Source organism: Gavialis gangeticus, unplaced genomic scaffold (assembly GCF_001723915.1).
Source record: "Gavialis gangeticus isolate Ggan-Ray unplaced genomic scaffold, GavGan_comp1, whole genome shotgun sequence".
Classification (NCBI taxonomy): domain Eukaryota; kingdom Metazoa; phylum Chordata; order Crocodylia; family Gavialidae; genus Gavialis; species Gavialis gangeticus.
Genome location: NW_017729006.1, coordinates 11921757 through 11937628, shown reverse-complemented (window position 1 = coordinate 11937628; position 15872 = coordinate 11921757). Strand labels below are relative to the sequence as shown.

General features: G+C 40.8%; 1 protein-coding gene across 1 annotated transcript in view; it reads left to right on the top strand.

Moving 5' to 3' along the window:
- ABHD5 (abhydrolase domain containing 5) overlaps positions 1 to 15872 on the top strand; it is a 43810-nt gene that overhangs the window by 19556 nt on the left and 8382 nt on the right. Inside the window, exons 2-6 of the mRNA XM_019508814.1 lie at positions 1670 to 1755; positions 2068 to 2440; positions 7105 to 7256; positions 8931 to 9042; positions 10433 to 10619. Coding sequence (XP_019364359.1) covers positions 1670 to 1755; positions 2068 to 2440; positions 7105 to 7256; positions 8931 to 9042; positions 10433 to 10619 — 910 coding nt within the window. The remainder of the gene's footprint in view (positions 1 to 1669; positions 1756 to 2067; positions 2441 to 7104; positions 7257 to 8930; positions 9043 to 10432; positions 10620 to 15872) is intronic.

Sequence of the window (15872 nt, the reverse complement as noted above, 5' to 3'; positions counted from 1 at the left end):
CCCCTACACAGCATGGGGCAGTGGGGGCCAGCGGGGATTGCCCCTCTCCCCCCGCCTGGCAGCACCTGGTGAGTGAGGCCTTTTTTTTTTAAAGCACCAGGAGCTGGGGCAGGCGGGGCAGCCATGAGGAGGCTTGGGGAGCGGGGGGGGGGAGCAGGAAGGAGATGGGGCCTGACAGGGGTCCCCCTATGGTCCCCTCACCCCTCCTCCAGCTCCCGCCTCCCCTGCCCCTACTTACCAGCTCATGGGCTTCGAATTGCTTCAGGCCTTTTAATTAGTCCCATGATTCGATTCAGATTTAGAGGTTTGGCCACTGAATCGGGCCGAATCTCCTTCAAAATGAATCACCACCCGAAGTTGTGCACAGCCCTAATTAAAATCTAATTGATGAGAGAGTGTGTAGCTATAAGTACACAACGTAACTAGATTACTGAATATTTAGTCTCAGTTTCAAGTATATGTATTAGTGAGGGTAAGAAATAAAATGTAATGACTGAACAATGGACTTTTTTCATGGTGCATCAACCTGGTCATATCAGTACTTTTGTTTCTAGTTTACTCTGTGTGACTTTTACACATGGCTAAGGAATGTATAGTTTCTTGCTTGAAGGCATAGGAAGAATATTTGTGTGTTAAACTGTTGGGTTCTTCAGTTGTGCATTAACTTTTTTTCTGCTGAGTATATTCGTAGATTACTTAACATAAGAGTACCAAGGTATTGTTTACTTAGTTTTCAAGACCATAGTTCACTAAAATAAAGTTGATATATCAATTGAAAAAATATTTTGAAAACTACCTGAACTTTGCCGTGCAAATGAATGAAATAATAGCTAAATTGGTTTGTGCTGGTGCCAATATATATTGTTCAATAGCAACTTAAATTTTGTATAGATACACTTGTAGAACAGCTTTGATAAAAACTATTCTCAGATACCTGGAAGAGGCTAAGTGCCTTCAGTCCTAAGACTGTATGGATATATGCCAGAAAAGTGTATATTTTTATATTTTTTAATGTATGTGGTTTACGTGTTACCCCAATAGAACACATGCTTGTGGTGTGGACAGATGTAACAATTTAAATGTTTCCAAGTGAAATGCACTTGAAAATGATTCAAACAGAAAACATTTTGGCCAGTGGGCACAGGTGTGGCCCTGCGGGGTTCTGGCTGGACTATTTCATTGTTGCAGGGGGACCAGAGCAGACTGCAACAACCAGCTGCTCTGATCTTAACTAGGGACAGGAAGGAGAAGAGCAGGGAGAACTGAGAGCAGAGCAAATAGCGTTCTCAAGTCCCATGAACATTTCCCCTCCCCCTTAGTGGGAATTGAGGGTGGAAGGCTGTTCAGTGTCAGTACAGCCCTAGGATTCTAATGAGTCATTAAGCCCAGATCCAGCATCAGCCCCAGTCCTCCTTCATCGTGCTTCTGGGTTCACAAACAGTGAAACACTCCAAAATATTACTTAAAGAGGTATGAATTTGGAGTTTTTCTGCCACTTTCAGAACATTTTAAAGGTCCTGTATGTGTCCAGCTGCTCCTTTGAAATGCTTTAAAGGCATTTGTTTAAGTGTTGATTTGTCTTATTTTATATGCATACCAACTTCAGGTAATGCAAAAAAATAAGTCATCTTTCTCAAAGGAACATTTATTTTTATTACTGTCATTCTAGGTCAGGATGGCTGTCCAGTTGGCTTCCTGCATGGTGTCCCACATCAATGCCACATCTTAAAGACGCTGAAGAGAAAATACTGAAGTGTAAGGGTTTTTTTCTTGTTTGTATTTGTTTTTACTCTGTATACATTATAGTGAAGCGTATGAAGAAGTACATCTACTTTTGATATAAAGTTCTATCCAGAACAATCACTTGGGGATTTTGGTTTATATTTTTTAACAATTTTTTTGCATCAAATGAAATAAATATGACTTAGTATGAAATTCTCAGTATGTTCCTTCTTGGGACCTTTGATTTTGCTCTGATAGGTATCCGGTGTTCCAGCCTTAGGTTTTCATAGGTTAGATGTGACTAATGAAATATAAAGTATCAAAATAGTGTGTCTCTCTTTTCAGGTATCACCAGCACATACAGTAAACAATATGTCTACATATCCAATGGAAATAAAATATGGACGCTCACATTCTCTCAGGACCTTTCACTTAAAACTCCACTTATTCTCCTTCATGGATTTGGAGGAGGTGTTGGACTTTGGGCTCTTAATTTTGAAGATCTTTGTGAAAATAGAACCGTTTATGCAATTGACCTCTTGGGATTTGGGCGTAGTAGTAGACCACATTTTGACACTGATGCGGAAGAAGCAGAAAATCAGTTTGTAGAATCTATAGAAGAATGGAGACAGGCAGTAGGGTTAGACAAAATGATTTTCCTTGGACACAACCTAGGAGGATTCCTGGCTGCTGCTTACTCGCTGAAGTACCCGTCAAGGTATGTAAAAACAAGGATAAAGGCTGTAGTTTACTAATTGTTGATCTGTACTTTTATTTAGTTAATCTCTCTATGAATTACTTTAGATATATGACTAAATTGAAGTAATTAGTACTTCTTTAAATCAAGTCTTAAACTATCACCTAGTTTTAGCTCTAAAACACAAATTGTTTTAAGCTCCAAGTTTACTGTTAAGAGCTTTTGTTAAATATTCCCTTACAATGGTGTGAACCTAAATAGAAAATTGCATGAGAACCAAATAGTCAAGCCACTGTTCTGGTTTTTAAAATGTATATAATCAGAATTAATTACATATTGTAGAGTGATTATTCTGTGGTAATGTACTTTACATTTCAAAACATAAATACATATTTACAGATTGTTTTCATACCTCCAAAGCCACAGCTGCATTTACATACTATAAACTGTACTGGTATGCTTCCCTCAATAAGCAGAATGAACAAACTAATGTCCCTTTAGGAGATTTTTCTGATATTTAGGCTCCATTACTCTCGTCTTCTATTTCCCCTGTTCTTCAGTAAATAGGTGTATTGCATGTCTCAACTGTTTCAATTAGAATGTAACATTATACCCAGATGATTATGTTTGGGTAAATGTATCTTTTTAAAAGTAATTTACATTTCTGTTTTTAGTATCCTCCCCTTGTGACATGTGATAGGTAACAGACAAACAGAAAAGATGGCTGTTTTCCCTGTAATTTTAAGGATTCTTCTCTGCCAAGTGATGGAAGAAAAATATTTTGCTCAGTTTTGAATGAAAAGCTAATTCATGATATCTGAGCAAAAGTACAATACATTGTTTTACTCCTTCCAATGGAGGAATTTATTATAAGGAGCATAAATATACAGGATGCATGTAGGGAAATCCCACAGTGATACAGGAGTCCATTGCTGCAGAACCCATATCATTTTTAAAAATTGCTGCTGTAAGTTATCCTAGAGCTGTAGGCTGTTTGTGGTTTTTTCCCCTGAAGTATTTCTGAATGAGTAAGGGTTGTTCTTTTGTGTGCAGATCTTTTGTTGTGTCTTTGATCTCCCTTTTGGGGTTGTCAAGTGACTCTCTTGAAGGTAAATAAGATGTGTGATCATCAAACTGCATGCACTCCAGATGTGCTGTCATTTCTGATAGGTGGCTACAAATCTGCATTGAACAAAACAATGTTACCTTCTCCTATAATGGTCTTGAAACGAGACGTATTCTAAATTGGGTGGCCAACCTATGGCACCAGTGCCACAAGTGGCACAAGCAGCCTGTATGTGTGGCACATGGCAGATCTAGTAGGGTACAGGCAGCACAGAGGCAGATACAGCAGGAAGCAGAGCAGCAAATTAGGCAGGGAGCACAGTTCTGGGAACAGAAAGCAAAGCTGCCCATTGGGCTGGAGAAGGGGATCAGAGTGGCACTTGGGAAGGATGTGACATTGTTATCAAAAAGATTGGCCTCACTGTTCTAAAACATTTATCACGGGTTGTGCTAATATACAATCTCTGGCTCTAAGTAGCTGTTTTGCTTTAAGCATTATTCTATGGTGACTTTGTTTAAAATGTTTAAAAAGTACGTTTCTATATGTGATGTCCTACTACTGTATTTAGAGGTAGTTAGCTGTGTTAATCTGAAGTTAGGCAGAAGGCAGAGCAGAGTGGCATCTTATACCAGCTAATTCATTCAGAGGCACTTGTTCAGAAAATTGTGTACTGGAGTAATTGTTCATTATTTGCATTGCAGTAATACTTAAGAGGCCAAAGTCAGGGATCACGTCACGATTCTGGTAACAAAGCAATGAGCCATGCCCCACAATTAACTGATGTGTCCTTGTGACTGAATAAATATCAAAGAAAAACATTATATTTGCCATTATAATATTGAACTTTCATTAGTTCAAGGTCCATTTCTGAACTCAATCCTCCTAGTTAACTTGTGTCCGTAGGCTGGAAGTCAGCCAGGGCTACTACGATGGTTGGAAAATAGTTTTAGCAACTGTTTGACTTAAGTCTTAAATGTACCACTTTAGATTTCTTTGTTGGAAAATCAGTTGTCTTTGGCAGTGCTGTAGCTTGATCTGTTGCCACTAATCAGACATAAAATGCTTCACAGTTAAGGCTTGTTTGGAGGGGGAGAGGGGGTTGGGTTTTTTTGACTGATCGATACTTTTTTTGCTGTAGCCTTCACATAGCACCACTTAGGGGATGCATGTCCTACCAACCAAAATCTTTCATTGTCAAGGGTGAGTGTTGGTTTAACTGGGATATGCTTCTCAAGTGGGCTTGTGCTTGATCTGTAAGGAAAGCCAAAAGAGTTGTTTATAAAGTTATTTCCCTGTTAAACATACTTCTCTCTTCTTCCCCACTTCAATCCAAGGAAACAACAATCTCTGAAATTACATTTTTAGATTTTTCAGTTTTCTAATACAATTTTTCTTCTTCATTTTAATTTAGATGGATTAAAATTAATGAATAAAATTCTGGCTTCTAAATCTCATGGCAGGTGTTCCTCCAAAGAGGAAAACTGACATAATTACCTTAGGTAGTAGAGAAGCACTGATATACTTTCCTTGCTATTTCACTCTATTCCATGTAATATATATTATTTTTCTTTTTCTGCATTATACAAATTCAGACAGTTTGTAATACATGGTCTCTGCCTCTCCTAAAATGCTTTGGCTTCTTCTTTTCATATGTAATAGCATGTAACCAGCAGTTAGAAGCCAGCATTCAGGAAACTGAGATACAGGGTTCTGGTTTAGAAGGGATACTGGCTTATGTGCTGAAGTATAAAGATGCACCTTTAACTCATCAGGCTAGGAAGAATCCATAGGAGCATGTTATTCCATAATTATTCTCTGAAGCATCTTCTAAAGATTACTGTTGGAAATAAGAGACTGTAACAGGATGGAACACAGATCTCCCTTGCAGTTCTTTTGTTTCTTTGATTTAGATTGAAGGTGAAATTCTGTATTTTCAGGCCCCTGTATTTAAACTGGGATTTGTTTGTTTAGTTTGTGCTCTCTGATCCCAAACCTTATATCTTTCTTCAAATAAAATCCAGGACCCAATGTCAAATCAGAACAACCAGCAGAAAGATTTTAAGAGCATATTGGATCAGGTGAATAAAAAGAGAACTATGTTGCTATGAATGTATATCTGTTTTTGGCTGCATTGTAAATTTACTACATGGTGCCAGCATAGTGCCTGGGACATAGTAATGTATGAGCTCAATGGCCTTAATCCAAAGACCTCTTAAGGACAGAGATTCTTAACATTATACATAATGTTGAACCCCTTTTTAAAAAAGCAATTTCTTATCAGTCATCTTCCCTTAGGTGTCTCTAGCGCTTAGTTTTAAAAAAGGAATAGCCAAGGAAGGGTAGCATTAAGAAGCAAAAGAAAAATAAGTATCCTTTACTCTGGTGTTCTTTGCTGTTTTGATTATGTACAGCTTTTTAGATATACTATTTTTCCTCTTGGCTGTAGGACACTGATTCCTTTATTAGTACCACATTCATGGCCCCCATTGCTTAAATTCTGTACTGCACTGTCTCACTTCTCTAGTTTTATATCGCTTGCAAGTGTGATCATGTTTGAACTGACAGCTAAGAAATATCATTGTGTTCCAAATCTGGGGGTGGTTTTTTTTTTATGTTTTCTTTTTTACACCTGATAGCCAGACTCAGTTTTCCGAATCTCCTCTGGAATCCTTTTTGAGCACAGTTAACGTATCTAAATTTAGTGTCTTTGGTCTTGCTTAAAAGAGGGGGGCACATCCAAAAGAAAAAGAAATCAACTTGCTGAAGCCATATGGGGTAGGGACAGATATTCAAAAAGCCTGAGTCCTGAATTGATTAAATCTTTGCAGGTTAGTCTAACCTGGCTAAACAAAATCACTTTGTAACTACACAGACATCCCCTATGGACTGAAAAAATCCAGACACATGCTTGCAGTAGCTCAGGCTAGAAGCTGGAGGGGCACTACAGCAGCCCTCCCGTCCCATCCACAGTGCTGAGCTTAGGGAGGTGTGGCCGACCCTGGCAGGATGCTCTGTTTATTCCCTCCCCCTCCTGAGCAGCCCAGCCTGGAATGTTTATCATGACTAACGTTTGGCAACATGTAGGGGGCTTGGTGATCGGATGCTTTTGCTGTAATTGTTTACTCCTAATTATTGGTGTGCATTTCTTTTTCCAGAATGAACAGAGCATTATTTTAATTGTAGAGCATTGCTAGGCAAGTTGTACAGGCTGAAATTGCAGAGAACCATACATGCTTTTTGTGTGAAAGAATGCAGTTGAAAAGACCTGCACATATGCACATGAAACTTCTTTTTTGTTCTAGCATTGGTGTTCTTTTGGAACCAATTAACTACAGCTCTGGTTTATGTCTACATGCAGCTAGTAAAGATTAATAGAATGCTTGTAGACAGAATACTGAAAACATCTGTTGCTGCTTTTCTCTTTTTATTTATTTGTCTGTTTGTTTGTTTTCTGATGCCAATCATTAAGGAATCAAAAGCTAAGCCATAGGATATAAAGATGATGATGAATAGCGTATGTTGCATCGTCTACAGATACTAAGACTTGATCATTCTCAATAATTAGTTATGCAAGGTTGGTTTCACATACACTAAACTTCAGAACCTCTTTTGCCATCAGGGTAAAACACCTTATCCTAGTGGAGCCATGGGGTTTTCCAGAGAGGCCGGACAATGAACAAGAGAGACCAATTCCAATCTGGATCAAAGCACTAGGAGCTATGCTGAGTCCATTCAATCCATTAGCTGGGCTCCGGTTAGCAGGACCCTTTGGTGAGTGTTGTTAATATTTTTAAAGTACTACTTTTAATACTTTAAAAATTAATATAAGGCAAATATTTTATTAAGATGTTCCCTACTTAAAAATAGTTTTTGGGCTATCATTTTTCAAGCTACCATCACTCTGTCATGGTCTTTTAACTGGGAATTAAATCTTAGTGGGATTTTAAGCTTTCATTTGCATTTAAACTACATGTGTTACTTAACTATGTATTTTTTGGAATGTAGACATGAAAAATATGGGGGGGGTTTAAGGATGACTAAACTAATTCATTTTGGACATAGCAATTTATGTTACTGCACCAAACACAAAATTATTCTTTGGAGTTAAATCTGTTCTAATTTAGTTAGCAGGGCTTCTTAATTATCAAAGAGATTATCAGAAATTAACTCAAACACATAACACACTAACTTTAATTCAGTTCAGTGTTTCTTATTTTTGGTAGGTTGTAAAATTTCTCATTTAAAATGTCTTGCTGGGCTAAAGAAGAACTATTCTGACATGGAACTTGTGCAGTCATGTCTCACGGATGTAAAAATAAATTAATCTGTTATGAGTCTCCATGAACAGCTGTCTTCTTATTTGTAATAACTAAATAAAATAAAACAGGGAGAAAAGTTTGTTTTATCTCTGAACATCTTGTTGTAGATAGTGGTATGTTTTTGTGTTCAGGAGACAATAATTAAGTCCATCTATGAGGTAGAAACTCCATATCTTGATTTTTTTTAGATTTATGGTCAATCCCAAAAAGCACTCTAGAATCTAAACTGTGACTTAAGCAAAAATTAACAGAAATCTACAAAGTGCAGTCTACCAAAAAACTGAATAAGCCCTACTTAACTGTTTAGGGGCTAAAGAGTTCCTAGCCCTTATAGTTTTTACAAGTAAAATCCTTGAGACATCTAAAGTTCTGTTTCTGTGTGTGGAACAGAACTGTCATTGTGAGCAAAGAATGTAAGATTCATAACTTCAGGTAGAGAGAGTGAGAGAGAGCATGATTTTGTAGCTTCATGATGAGAGGGCTTCCTGGGAGATCCTGGATTCTGGTCCCAGTTCCCAGGGCACTTTATGCATTTTATTGAATGACTTTTAATGAAAAGTACATAAGCATTCCCTAGAGCAGTGCCTGGAATCCAGGTCTCTCTGTTCCTAGGGGGAGTGCTTTCATTACTGGATTGACAGAATCAGGCTCTCTCTTACCTACTGTCTTTTTGGCCCTGTGAATCTTGCATTCTTTTCTACAGGTGCAGAGATCAGGGCAACATCAAAAGGAACCTGGTTTGTTTTTTCCGTTGATCTCCTCCAAAGGTTGAGGTGTATCTGCCCCGTCTCATTCTTTCAGGGTGGAAGGTGGATGTTAGGGTCATGTACTGGGTTTGGAGAGGTGGCTGAGGGGAGAGGTATCTAACTAAACCCTTTTACCTTGCCCTCCATACTTGCTTTCTGCTATAATTGTTCTGGCAGCACTCAGACACTCCCTAGATAACGTGTAGTGGTGTTGCTGTTGGTCTTAGACCAATGAGTATTTATTCCTATGTTTGGTTCATGCTTTTGTTTAGTTCTAATTTTAGCATAATGCCAGAATTGTCCTAAAGAATGAAAGTGGTAGGAAGGGGAATTTGAGTTACTTTGAAAAAAAATTGTTCATGCTCTTTTTTTTAAAATAGGTTTAAGCCTTGTACAGCGTTTAAGACCAGACTTCAAGCGAAAGTATTCTTCTATGTTTGATGATAACACTGTGGCTGAATATATCTATCACTGCAATGTACAGTCACCCAGGTGAGAATTATTAGCTAGCCAAAGTTTGTCTGAAAAGAATTCTTCCATTTTTACCACTCCTTGTGCCTCTAGGAATACATGCATATTGACATGTTGTGGTAAGGCTGTATGTTAGGCTGATATTTGGGGTGTTCATGAAAAAAAGAAAAATGGTATTAACTTTCCTGATTTTTGCAAAGAGATAAATGAAGAATAACCCTCATTTAAGGTTCACTGAACTTGACCGTGTCTCTTTCAGCTGAACATCCATATTTAATTTCAAGTTACTCTGTAGTTAAAGATTGCAGAATCTCCATTCTTGGAGGCTTTTAAGACCCAGCTAGACAAAGGCTTGACTGGGATGATATAGTTGGAGATGGTCCTGCTTTGAACAGAGGGTTGGACTACATTGGTGTTTCCCAACCTTTTCCAGCTTAAGGCACACTTACATTAATATAAATTTCCATAACATGCCTGTTAAGGCATTCCCCATCCCCATACTTAAGAGCTCATTGTAGCTCGTTGCCACGTCAAAATTACATGGCACAGCTGTTCAGAGGCTCATGAACTGCACATTCCCCCAGAGCCAACACATGAGCAGTAGATGAATTTCCTTTTACTCTGCTGGTTCTCTCTCCCCCACCCACAGCCAACCCATGTGCAAGTCTCCTGTGAATATCTCATCGAGAGCTTATTCATTAGTGCTAGGCAGCTGAAGAACTTTTTTTCATTATTCCAAAATTCTCATGGCACACCAGGTAGCTCTTTGTGGCACAACAGTTGAAAAGCACTGGACTAGAGGACCTCCTGAGGTCCCTTCCAATCCTAATTTTCTATGATTCTGTGATTTCCAGTGTATAAGTTACACCTGTGTGTAATACATACTCCCACAAATGGAATAAAATTTAAGGAAAAACAATACCCACTTTTGTGATTTGAAATTTGGTCAACATTTTATTACAACATTTTTAGTTATTTTCCTGACAACTTTCTCATGTGAGATGCTCCTTAGTTTGACATCCTGGTAAACCAGAAAAACTTGGTATTTTTCTTATTAAATTTGGGAACTAAGTTTAAGTCCAAAAGACACTGTTATAGCCTACTTGTAAATGCATTCCAATGACACTTATAGAATCTTTTATTTCTTATTTTAATAATCAAATCAGCACTGTAGAAATCTTCTCTTTTTTAATCTAAAAAAATGAAAGCCAGTTACAAAAACAAATTTATTGCATTCAAACTGGCTCAAAATCCTGCTTTTCTGTATCTATGCATTGCAAAATATTATGTAGCATAGAAATTCCAGTTTCATTTTAATACAAGGCATGGTTGATAGTGGGGGGGAAAATACGAGGTTTCAGTGGAGGAGAATATTTTTGCCTTGTGTTTAATTTTTTCCATTAACTTAAAGCGGTGAAACTGCTTTCAAGAACATGACTATTCCTTACGGATGGGCAAAAAGGCCAATGCTACAGCGGATTTCTCTCATGGATCAAGATATTCCTGTCACTGTGATTTATGGAGCACGATCTTGTATAGATGGCAATTCTGGTAGCACCATCCAGTCTCTACGACCGAAGTCATATGTGAAGACAATAGTAAGTGATTTATTATTTTGCCATTTGGTTTATCTTTGTGTATTTGTTTAGATTTTGTCCAGTTTGCCCCTTTGTTGATGTCACCCCTGAGTAATGTGGTTTAAAAAACTGGATAAGGGAGTTTGATTTTATTTCTGGTATTGAAAAAAATAAGTGTTAGCTCAGTCTTTTTTAAACCTGGGAGGGTCTGAGGTATGGGAAGGTAAGAGTATGTCTGTCCTGAGTCACATGAGCAAGTCCTTTCTGTCTACATAACCATAACTTCACCTTGCCTACAGAAAGCACAGAAGGTGAGACAAATAGTAGACAAACTGATTACTAGACATAGGAACAGGAAATACAGATTGGGCCTTTCTAGAAATCATACCCCAAAATTGTATCTTTGACTCTACTAATTTGACTCTACTAATGGCCTGTACAGACAGGGTGTGGGGAGCAGAAGAGCTGATGACAAGTTTCCTGTGCTATACCATGCATGGCCCAGATCAGTTGCAAATGCACTGTGGGATGGGGCTGGAAAGAAGCTTAGTCTTGAGTCATGATATTCAGGAGCACTTTTGGAGGTGAGCTGGACTGATGCTAAGGGGACAAAATTAAAGGTTTGTAATGTAGATGCTGTGGAGGTGAGAGTAGGCCTGAGAGCAGCTCTAGTAGCAGTGGACAGACATTGCTTTTGACTTTGGGCGAGTCACTTAGGGTAGTTTGTTATAGTCCTAGGAAGCGAACTAAATCTCTGCTTAAGTCTCAGTCTCTAATACCTTATTCATAAGGCTGTTTTCCATTTTGCAAAAAATGTTAACTGTGCAGGATTCTAATGCAGCGTGTTTGTATTTTTAAAACACAAACAACAGAAATCATAGCGTAAATGTTTACGTTTACATATTACTTAGGGAGTCTTCCACATGACAAACTGTTCCAATCATTTTTGTCTCATTTATTTGTATTGAGAAAATGGTAAATGCATTTGCTTCTGAAATTTTTTTAGAAGTGCTCTCATTTGCATCATTGTAGAAATATGCAATTTTGCCTTTCATTGATTCATAGATTGTAAGGCTGGAAGGGACCTCAGAAGATCATCAGGTCCAGCTCCCTGCACCAGGCAGGAAAAGACAGGTGGGGGTCAGGTGACCCCAGTAAGGTGACTATCCAGTCTCCTCTTGAAGATTTCCAGGGTAGGTGATTGCACCACCTCTGGAGGGAGCCTGTTCCACAGTCTGGACATCCTAACTGTGAAGAAGGTTTTCCTAATGTTGAACCTGAAACCGTCCTCCAGGAGTTTGTGACCATTACTTCTGGTTCTCCCCAAGGGTGCCTTGGTGAACAGTTGCTCACTGAGCCCCTGATGTACTTCCCTGACGTAGCGGTAAACTGCTACCAAGTCCCCTCTCAGCCTTCTCTTTTTCAGGCTGAAGAGTCCCAGGTCCCTCAGCCCTTCCTTGTATGGCTTGCCATGCAAGCCTGTAATTGTATGTGTGGCCCTTCTCTGGACTCTCTCAAGTTGTACCATGTCCTTGTTAAAGTGTGGCGCCCAGAACTGGACACAGTACTCCAGTTGGGGTCTCACTGGTGCTGAGTAGATCGAAAGAATCACCTCCCTGGTCTTGCTGGAGGTGCATTGATTGATGCACACTAGAGTATTATTTGCTAGGCCTGTTCGAGTCAGCAGCGATCCAATCAGGCTTCGGATCCGGCTGCTTCTGATGGCCGCAATCCGATCTGGAGCTCCAGACTCAGTTTCCGCCTCGATCTGGCTGAAGCAGCTTCAAAGCTTTGGAGCCGCCTTGGAGATCCGGCCATAGGGTATAGTGGGGAATCAATGAAATATCTATAAGTTTGTTGTTTTTTGTCCAATTAGGATGAAACTTGCAGGGATGGTAGCCTCTGCTGAGAGCATGAAACCTGCCAAGTTTCAAGAGATCAGTGCAGGGGTTTGGGGGGAACTGTACCCCAAATTGTTGAAATTCCAACTCCTGTCACTGCTGTGTTACACCACGGGGGTGGGGGGGTCAAAACTGCAGGAATGGTAGCTCTTACTGAGGCCACAAAGCCTGCCAAGTTTCCAGAAGATTGGTGCAGGGGCTTGGGGGGAACTGCCCCTCAAGCTGCGGACAAGCAAAACTTGTGCCATGGGTGACACTGAGTGTGTTAAGGCGCAGCGGGGTGACAGCTGCAGGGGTGGTGGGCCCTGCTGAGGCCACGATGCCTGCCAGCGGCCGAGCACATCGGTGCAGGGGGGCTCTGGGGCCGTGCCCCCCTAGCTGCTGATGGGCAAAACTTGTGCCAAGACTGTGTCTGTCTTGGGGCAGTTGATTGTCTGTATGGAGGTTTTCTTCTCCTTAGCCTGGTTTTGTCGGTGCTAATTGATGCTTGTTAAGTCGCTATGTAGTAGCTAGGTCCTGTGTATTGAGCTGGTCCCTGGTCCCTGAGTGAATCATGACTGATTGATTGGTAACTGGTAACACAGTAGCTTAGCAGCCAGGCCCGCAGTAGTGTCTCCCCTCCCCGCCCCAAAACAGTCCCACAAGCACCCATGGCACCAGTTTTGCTTGTCCACAGCTTGAGGGGCAGTTCCCCCCAAACCCCTGCACCTATCTCCATGAAACTTGCCAGGCTTTGTGGCCTCAATGAGAGCTACTACCACCCCTGCACTTTTGACCCCTCTGTGTTCTAACACATAGACGTGACAGGAGTTTTGCTTTCAAGAATTTGGGGTGCCATTCCCCCAAACCCCTGCATCAATCTTCTTGAAAATTGGCAGGCTTCATCCTATCTGCAGAACCTACCACCCCTGAAAATTACATCTAAATCAGACAAAAAACAACAAAGTTACAGATATTTTATTGTTTCCCCATGATACCCTATGGCCAGATCTCCGAGGCAGTTCCGAAGCTCTTCAGGAGCTCCGAACCACTTCGGAAAGCCTGACGAAGCCAGCACTTCGACCCGGATGTGCTGCTTTGGACCCCGAAGCGTCTGAAGCTTCTCCGGATCCAAAGCTCTGTCTGAAGCCTTGCACAGCCCTATTATTTGTCCTTCTGGCAACAGAGTTGCACTACCAGCTCATATTCATGCTGTGGTCTATTATTACCCCCAGGTCTCTTTCATTTGTAGTGCTGGTTAGGTTGGCGTTGCCAAGCCTTTAGGTGTGCAGGGGATTGTTCGTCCCCAGGTGGAGCACTTTATATTTCTCGACGTTGAACTTCATCTGGTTCTGACTCGCACAACTTGCTAGCCTATCTAGATCCACCTGTATCTGAAGCCTATCTTCGCAGCAAATATGATCTATTTTTGTATTTAAGGGGCTTCTGTTTCAGATGCATGTGTAGTACTTTAGTTCTTGAGGATTTAGTACACAAACACTGGGTATTTTTATGAACCAAATTAAATGCACTATAGTACTGCTCACACAGGGTGCATCTACATGTGTGCTTTAGTGTACAGTTCCCTAATTAGCAACACAGTAAAGCATCACCATCTACACATGTGGTGCTATTAGGCTGCAGTCAACTAATTTACTGTACTGTAGGATATTGCTGTCTGTGACAAATAATGTCCTATGGTGGGGTTATTTAGTGTGCCAAAATGCACAGGTAGACGGTGACTGGGGCTGGTTGGGGCATGAAAGAGTTACAGTGCAGAGGTGCTTGCTAGTTAGCCCTGCACTGTAGCACCTTCATAGCACAGCCAACCCCTCCACAGTACACTGAGCTGAGGCAGAGCAGCTTTGGGCTGGCAGGCTGACGTTCCTGGGTCCCCTGCCAGCCAGGGTAGCTCTGCCCCAGCTCAGCATGCTGCAGCCCCCAAGTGCATGTTTAAGCACTGTGTAGGTGTCTCAGGTGCATTAATAGCACGTGTAGGTGCACCCACAGTGTTGCACAGTAGCTGCAATATCTGAATATGAATGTGCCTACTGCTTTTAACAAACAGACAAAATATAACAAAATTACTTCTGGGTAGGGAGGAGTAAAGAGTAGTATAAGCATGAGTCATTGGGACAGGTTTTGCCAGTCTAGTATGAGCTGATGTCCTGTGCTAATTCAAATGAGCATTTTGTCAGCCAGAGGAAGATTATAAAAGAGAAATGGGATATAGGGAAAAATATGGGGATGCTAAATGGCATCCATAGGTAGGGGTCTACTGAACTCAAGGAGACAGCCAGCTGATTTCTCAGGCAGATCCTGGTACAGGCTAAAATTTTCACAGGCTGAGTGTGATGGAGGCCCCCCACACCTCTGGCCAAGGGGCCCCAGCAGTCCCACCCCTCCCCATGGATTGCCACATGGCATGAAACCGTGGCTTAATTACCTTGCTTAAGCCCTGGGGAAGCCAGTAATCAATGTGTTATTAAGCTTGGATTAATGGCTTCCCCAGGCTTGATCAGGTTAATTAAGTCGTGAATTCAGGCCATCCCCAAGTGGCAGGCTCTGCAATTTTGGCAGGCTTGCTGCAAAAAAAAACCAAACAACAAACAAACCAAATTCACCAGCAAGCAGAGAAAAGTGCATGGGAAGCCCTGCAGTCTTGCAGCTTGGGGAGGGGAGAGTATGGGGGGGGCAGAAGAAGCAGAAAGGAAGGGGGTGGAGTAGGTGCTGCTCATGGGTCTGCTCAATGAAGTGTAAGTGAACTCTGGCTTGAGTATAAAACAAAGGGTAAATGTGCTGCTCTTATATAGTATTATAAAATTGACATTTTCGTACCAGCTTGGGCCTGGGGATAGCTGAATTACAGGAATATTAGGTGTGGGTGCAGTGACCCTTAGTTACTTACATGTTTATACTGAAATAATGTATTCAGGCTGGGGCTCAAAAGTGGGTTTTTTTGTTTGTTTTCATCCTACAGAATTTACCTCTTCCCTGATGAGCACAGCAGTTAAATCTAAGGAATGAAATACCAATAGACTGGTGCTGCTGTTGAGAAAATTCTCAGCAGTTTGAGTTTTCACTTCTTAATCTTGAATCAAAATGTTTTCTCTAAGAGATGGAAAAACATTCAGACATTCTCTTTCATTTAAACACTTCTAGAAACAAAGAAGTATTATTTGGGTCAGGGGTGGCCAATCTGTGGCACATGTGCCAGATCTGGGACAGGCCAGGGAACAGAAAGATCAGGTAGGGGAAGGGGATCTGAGTGGCACTTGGAGAGTGCAGGGCTAAAATTGTGGCATGCCTACCAAAAAATCACTTATCTGGATTTTGAGGGTCTTGGGAAGAGAGAGATGTGTGGGTTGGGTATAACCATAAGGGCTAGAGGACG